The sequence below is a fragment of the Morone saxatilis genome, unplaced genomic scaffold (genome assembly GCF_004916995.1).
Source record: "Morone saxatilis isolate NCDOM2014 unplaced genomic scaffold, NCSU_SB_2.0 Contig5, whole genome shotgun sequence".
Lineage (NCBI taxonomy): Eukaryota > Metazoa > Chordata > Actinopteri > Moronidae > Morone > Morone saxatilis.
This window is the reverse complement of record NW_023340095.1, coordinates 20215907-20222977: the sequence shown is the minus strand read 5'-3', so window position 1 is coordinate 20222977 and position 7071 is coordinate 20215907. Positions and strand designations below refer to the sequence as shown.

Genomic DNA, 7071 nt, shown 5'->3' with positions numbered 1-7071 from the left:
CCCCACTCCCTGCCTACTCTCCCCCTGCCCCAGCGCACACACACACAGTAACTACAGCCTCCTGCTCTTCTTTGACCACTGTACATACTGATCTGTAAATAATGATTCAAATCAAAATCATCTTTGATTGCCAACTATATTAAAAAATCATTGGAACTGACTCGATGTATGGTGTTTGTAATGTCAACAACAGCCTCCACTCTTCTGGTTTCAGGCTTTGAACCAGATTCTGAACCCGGCTGCAGGGGTTCGCTCCCTTTCAGCCACAAGAACATTAGTGAGGCTCAAAACTGACGCTGGGTGATGAAAACCTGGCTCACCGTCGGTGTTCCAGTTCATCCCAAAGGGGTTGGATGGTGTTGAGGTCAGAGCTCTGTGCAGGCCAGTGAAGTTCTTCCACAGCAAACTGGGAAAACCATTTCTTTACGGAGCTGGCTTTGTGCATGGGGGAGGTGGGAATATCATGCTGAAGAACGAGGCAAAAGCCAGACGAACACTATGGTCTAAAATATCACTGTATGCTGTAGTATTTAGTATGTGGACAGGGGTCTCAGACTTTTGGCCACATAATGTAATATATGACAAAAAATAAGACGAAACGTAAACAATAAATGGAGTACTGTGGAAGTGGTGGTGTCTTATATTCAGAAAAACTTTAAAGGTCCCCTCCAGGTATATGATACAGTGTCATAAGCCAAAAATGTACCTAAAATGGACACTAGATGGCGTAATAAACTCACTGCTGGAGCAGATACAGTGTGGCCGCTCTGTTCAGTAATGGCTCTGGATCATTGGTGAATAAACACTAAGTCAACAGTCTGACATGCTCTCATCTAGGTGCTCATTTATATTTGAGCCTTTTTTTCTGTTGTGTTAGGTTTGTGTACTTCTAGCTACACTCTCCTCATCTCGTGTGTGCCGTGGATACTCCGGTGTTGGATGAACATGGCGTGGACGCGCTGTTAAAAAAAAAAAAATGAAAGGAGAAAATGCAAGTAAGACAGTCAGTGCTTGTTGTTGCTGTGTTCTTTTTGTGTGTGGTGGCAATCAAAAAAAGTCACCACATTTGGGAAAGGCATTTGTGGAGGAAGAATGAATAATGATGTTCTCCTGACCTTTCAAGTAGTGCCACTAACTGCGTTAACACCTGGATGTTATCAGAGTCTTCATTCCTTTGTTAGACAGCAGTCTCAGTTCATAGCGAGGTCCTAAGACTACGCTGACTAACCACAACCGTATCTGTATCGATGCTTTTGATATCATTAAATAGAATATCTGTTCTTCTGACCACCAAAAAAGGAAACTGAGGTCACGGCCACTGTGCTGTTGGACTGAAGATCTCCTCAGGACACAGAGTATTCATTCATTCATTTCAAAATGTTAGTCATTTATTATTTGGATGAAGTAACCCTTTAATCAGTCAAACAACTTTCTATTTTCATTTTTCCATCTTCTGCTCAAACTACTGAACCTCACATTCAAATGGTGAGAAAATACTGATTGCACCTTTAAGGGGCAAGTTGGGGACATTATAGAGCGGGGCCAATGAACTTTAGGATAGATCAAAATAAGTATTCACAAACACATTATTCAATCGACAATGTTAAAACAGGTGAACTCCATATCCGAGTTTTTTTTGTGGTTTATCAGAAACCTGACCTGACCCGAGATCACTAACCCCCCGCCCCCCCTGCCCCTCACCTTATCTCTGTCTGTCTGCCCGCTCCTCATTAACATAATGATGCAGCTGCTCACCGGGAGGTTCCACAGGTTAAAACAAACGTCCCGCGCTCTTCGGGAGCAACGTTTCAGGTGAGGAGCCAGCCGGAGTCCGAGCAAACATGAGGCCAAACACGGCTCCTCTGCTGCTGTTAGCGGCGTGTTTCCTCGGTGTGTGTGCTCTCTCACATGTGGAGGAGGTGGAGGAGATGAAGAGCCAGGAGCGGCTCTTCCTCAGCTCCCTGGGGCTCTCCGGGCGGCCCCGGCCTGCAGGGGGCCACCAGCCCCGGCGCCGCGTCCCCTCCGCCCTCTGGAGGATGTTCCGGAGGTCCGAGAACATGCAGGCCCAGGAGAGCGACCCCTGTACGGTGTCTGAGTACGGAGTCCGCGGCAACATCATCCGATATGTGCAAGACCAAGGTAGGCAGTGGAAACATAGATTTACTGTGGTTGGGAAAGTCCAACCAGCTGTGCTGTCAAGTTCAAGCAGAAATCAGAAAAAAATGATTGATGCTTTTAATAACATCCAATAACATTCTAAGGTTTAAGGCCTGTAGCACAAATGGCACATTTTTATCAAATTTATTTTTTAACTTTTGAATTGTTGAACGTGTACCTGGCCCTATAGTGTCAAGGAAGTGAAGTAATGACTCATATTTGCACACAGGCGTGAGAAAGAGAGAATACACACTATCGTTTATTGATCAATGTGTTATTCAGTAGCATGGCAGAACAATCAAAGCTTCTTGTGGCTGAATAATTTCACGTTTTTGTATTTGAAAAAGAAGTTCATAACCTGTAGTTTATGCACACCTGAGGGTGAGATGCAGTGAGCAGTGATGGATGATTTTAATGTCCCATAGCTCTGCTCTAACAAACTGACATCACTATTGTTAACAACAACAACAACAACAACAAACAACAGTTCGGACTCTTCAAATGTTCATTTATTTTTTTTCCAATAAAGTTTACTTTGGCTTTCATGTAACATAAAGCCTATCAGACACTGCACAATAATTCAAAATGTGTTATTATTATCAACCAATAATTTAATTTCCCTTATTTGACCGATAATGTGCATCCCTACTCATGACAGCTCAGTGAAATTCTTGCTGTTGTGCACTAAATCATGCTGCCAGTGTGCTTCAGTAAAACCCAGCTGTACTGCAGAGTGAGTGCAGCCACAGTGTGTGTTTGAGAGAGAAGTAACTGGTCATGACAAATTCTTCTTCTCCATGATTGTAACGTGTAACGTGCTGCTTAAAATGCTCGTCTCCCCGCTGATGTTTGGCAGGCCGGCTGGTGTCTGGCTGGAGCAGCAGCTGTCAGGTCTGTCTGGAGAAGCAGCTCTTCTTCAACATGTCCGTCCTCCAGCCTGTGGAGCTGCTGTCTCTGGCTCAGCTGGAAATCAAGTTCCACTGGAATCTCAGATCTTCAGAGCTCCTGCAGGGGCCCCGGGCCCTCAGCGTGTCTCTGTATAAAGTGATTCGAGCCACGCTGAGGGGAGCCAATCCCCAGGCCAACCGCAGACTCCTGCTGTCCCAGTCAGTCCGGCTGCAGCCCGAACCCACCTCCATCACCATGGACCTCACCTCGCTGGCAGAGAGCTGGCGCAAACCGGGACGCAACTACGGTTTGGTTCTGGAGCTGCTGCCTCTCAGCGTGGATTCAGAAGAGCTTCTCCTTTTTCACCCCGGGAACTCGCTCCCATTGGAACCAGCCCTCACGCTGCCGCTGATCCAGGCCTCGCTGGTGGCCGTGTCCCTCAACCCCCACCAGTGTCGCTCCAGACAGAGAAGGAGCGCCATCCACCTCCCTGTGACACCCAGCAACGTGTGCAAGGCCCGCCGCCTCTATATTGACTTCAAGGACGTGGGCTGGCAGGACTGGATCATCGCACCGCAGGGCTACATGGCCAACTACTGCCACGGCGAGTGCCCGTTCCCGCTCAGTGAGAGTCTGAACGGCACCAACCACGCCATCCTGCAGACCCTGGTGCACTCCCTGGACCCGCACGGCACACCGCAGCCCTGCTGCGTCCCCATCCGCCTCTCCCCAATCTCCATGCTCTACTACGACAACAACGACAACGTGGTGCTTCGACACTACCAGGACATGGTGGTGGACGAGTGCGGGTGTCGATGAGGTTGGGGGGCATTTCTGATTGGCTCCTGACTATCAAACACCCACCTATTTCTTTTTGATGATTCGTCAGATCCGGTTGTCAGTGTACAATGTTCATTTGCAGTCAGTGATTTTAAAGAAATTAAAATGTGTATTTGTTTGTTCTCACAGAAATGTAGACATATCTTTTAACACGAGGGCTGATGTTAATAAAAATTGCAATAAGGTCACACTGGAGGACTGAATTTGAACGTTTTCTTCAGTCACTAATTTTGGCAGAGCTTTCTTTACTAATTCACACTAGATTAGGGGTCTGAAAATCAAACAATCAAGATGGGAATGAAATAAATAAGCGGCAGTAGTAGTTTAAGACTTAACATTGGCTAAAACACAGTCTGTGCTTTACACTCATCTTGTTGAACAATTAGGAACTGCTCTGCTATAAGATATACAGAATGAGACTAGAAATATGATTGCAGCCTTGCTTTTTTAGGTTTTACAACCAAGCAGATGAAAGTCCTCTGACTTTCAAAGTTAAAACATTATACACTATATTTTCTAGATAATAACTTAGAATTATTTTCGCAACTATTTTACTTAATTACAAGGAAATGTTATGCTAGACTGTGACCCTTTTATTTATACAGTAAATCAAATCGGATCATTTCACTACAAGTTTTGCAGAATTGGAGCTGCAACAAATGATTCTGTGCACTGTCAAATTTCTTGGCAATTCAGTGCATTTGTTAAATAAAATGATCATGGGTTCCGAGAGCCCGAAGCGGTGTCTTTTAGTCAAAACACCTAAAGATGGCTGAGAAACAGAGGAAGGCAGCAAATCTCACTATAGAGAAACTGAAAGCAGAGGCCATTTTTAACACTTTTAAGGTTCCCTGTTGATAAACTATTCAAATCATGATCCTAACCTGAAGATAAAACCAATGCTCATTTCAAATAACTATAGAGAAAACAGAATATCAGTAAGCTTAATACATCCTCATGCAACCATATTTTTCTGCTTATTGTTGATTTTTGTGTAAACATAAAAAAACAACAGCAACAGCAGTCAAACAACATATTGACAGAAATATCCACAACAGCACATTTTCCGATATCCATACATACTGTATATACAGAGCAAGTCTTGGTCTTTTCATGTCACCACTGTTTTCCTGTGGTTTACACGTTTCACTAGCAGCGACCAGCTACTCTTTTATCTACTAAAGGAGAAATTAACTCTCTTATCTCACCTTCCTGCCTGATAACACCCCCACCACCTCCCTCACTGAGCCAGACAGACCACTGGGGTTGCCATGACGACCGCCGGTCGCCACAGCAACCGGGAGAGTCTGACAGGTTGTAGTAATTAGTGAGAGAGACGGAGAGAGTTTGGGGTGTGAAGGAAGGAAGAGAGAAGAAGAGACCTAGTAATCAGCGTTTGGCTCCCAGACTGTTCCCCCAACATTCCCAGTGGCTTATTATGGTAATGTTACTTTAAAAAACATACTAGTCTTGTTCCTGAGGACATTATTGGTCACTATAGTGGTATTCTTAAAAATTCTAAAACCTTAAAAACCCGTTAAACTTTTAATTTTCCCCTTTAAATATAGAAAAAACTGTTTAGACGCCATCAGTACTGCAATATACTACGCTGCTTGTTTTAACACTGATACGGACATGACTATTCAAGAAGAAGAAGAAGAAATGTTACAACACTAATTTACTTTAAAAGGATGATCTCATGTTGAAATTACAGTTCTGCTGCTGTAGGCGTAGTTTAAACGCAAACGGTTGAATTAAGTGTAGACAGGTGCACAAAAAGCAAAAGAAAGTTGTTGGAAATGTTGAATATGACTGAAAACACTGGAATAATTTAAAAATGTTAAAATACTAACATTGGTACTAGGAAAGCAGAGCCAGAAGAGGGCGCTGCTCCCTGCTTCTTTTTTGTTGTGGTTTTTTACACATCCACACAACCCAATAAGGGCCCTCCAGTGTTAATACTGCACTTCGATGTTGATGTGCTCACAAGAGACTTTTAGTACCTATGGGTCAAGCTCTAACAACATTGTATTCCACGTTACCCATAATGCAACCAATAGGGTTAGTGACACTGACCATGACTGGTAAACTAACTTTCATATTTAAAATTGGTGGAGAAGCCCTTTTTAAGCATTGCTGAGATCATTTGGTGAAAAGGAAGCATGATGTTAAAGGTGGTGGGGTAAGTTTGTTTAAAACATTCAGTTTCTTTTACATGTTTAGATTTGAATTGTAGTTTCAATGCCATTTAGTTCTCACTCTAGTATTAGTGGGATTAAAAAGATGTGACTGTCATTTAATGGCATTTTTTATTCTTCAGTTAACCAGAAAAACAATGTGGGATATTATCCAAACTGGGAGCTGCCCAGTATAACCCTGTCTTGCACTGGTGACAGACTACAATCAATCCAAACATCTTTAATTAATAAAAGATGCTTGATATGAAACCAGTGAAGTATTTTCTCTACTATTAGGGTTTTTGTTTTGCTGCATCCTTTTCTTTATCCCTTCCTGTTTATTGTTTTGCCAGTTTTCTTAATCATGCTGCTTTCTTATTCTCCTCTGATGTGTAACATCAGTGAACTGAAACAGGAGATGAATGAACGAGAGAGAGAGAGAGTGGAGCAGACAGACGGGGAAAGGAAGAAGCCTGGGGCTGTTCAACAGCACTTTGCTGTCAAAGACAAAGTCATTTCCACTTTTCCCTCTGGGGCCCACAACACACTCTACTGTATCTCTAACAGTCAGACTCACAGAAGTGTTTTTCATCCTGTCTCTAAAACTAAAGCACTGGCTCTCTCTCCTCCCAGATGAATCCTCACTCGGATAACTTTAAGATAACTTCCATTATTAAGCTCGGTGGCGATGCCTGGGGAAAACCTGAGCTTCTTCAACACTCAGGAAACAAGATAAAGAGGTGACGCTTTTGTCACTGTGTCTAGGACAGTGGGTGCCAGTCTGGGCAGTGCTGGTCGGCCCACCAACTGGTCCTGAAATATCTCAATAACTGCTCGATTCCCATGAGATTTGGGACAAGGTCCCCAGAGGATGAATCCGAATGACTTCAGTGATCCCAGCAGCCATTTTGACGTGAAATAGTAGGGTTAACACAGGTGTTACCAATTATACTAATGAAGGTTCAGTTCCATTCTGGTTAAACATGTTGGCTCACTGAAAGGCTCTGCT

At 43.7% G+C, this 7071-nt stretch overlaps 1 protein-coding gene across 1 annotated transcript; it reads left to right on the top strand.

The window, feature by feature from the left end:
* The first annotated feature begins 1761 nt into the window (after positions 1 to 1761).
* On the top strand, positions 1762 to 4017 carry gdf3 (growth differentiation factor 3). Its single transcript, XM_035676837.1, has 2 exons — positions 1762 to 2139; positions 3014 to 4017. The coding sequence occupies exons 1-2, from the start codon at positions 1842 to 1844 to the stop codon at positions 3862 to 3864; spliced, it is 1149 nt and encodes a 382-aa protein (XP_035532730.1). The 5' UTR covers positions 1762 to 1841; the 3' UTR covers positions 3865 to 4017.
* The last annotated feature ends 3054 nt before the right edge of the window (positions 4018 to 7071 follow it).

What these genes read in the sequence shown, in the direction of transcription:
- gdf3 (XM_035676837.1), top strand. Translation starts at nt 1,842, where the DNA reads ATGAGGCCAAACACGGCTCCTCTGCTGCTGTTAGCGGCGTGTTTCCTC. An exon ending in CCGATATGTGCAAGACCAAG is followed by an intron (nt 2,140 to 3,013) that starts GTAGGCAGTGGA and finishes GATGTTTGGCAG; the next exon opens with GCCGGCTGGTGTCTGGCTGG.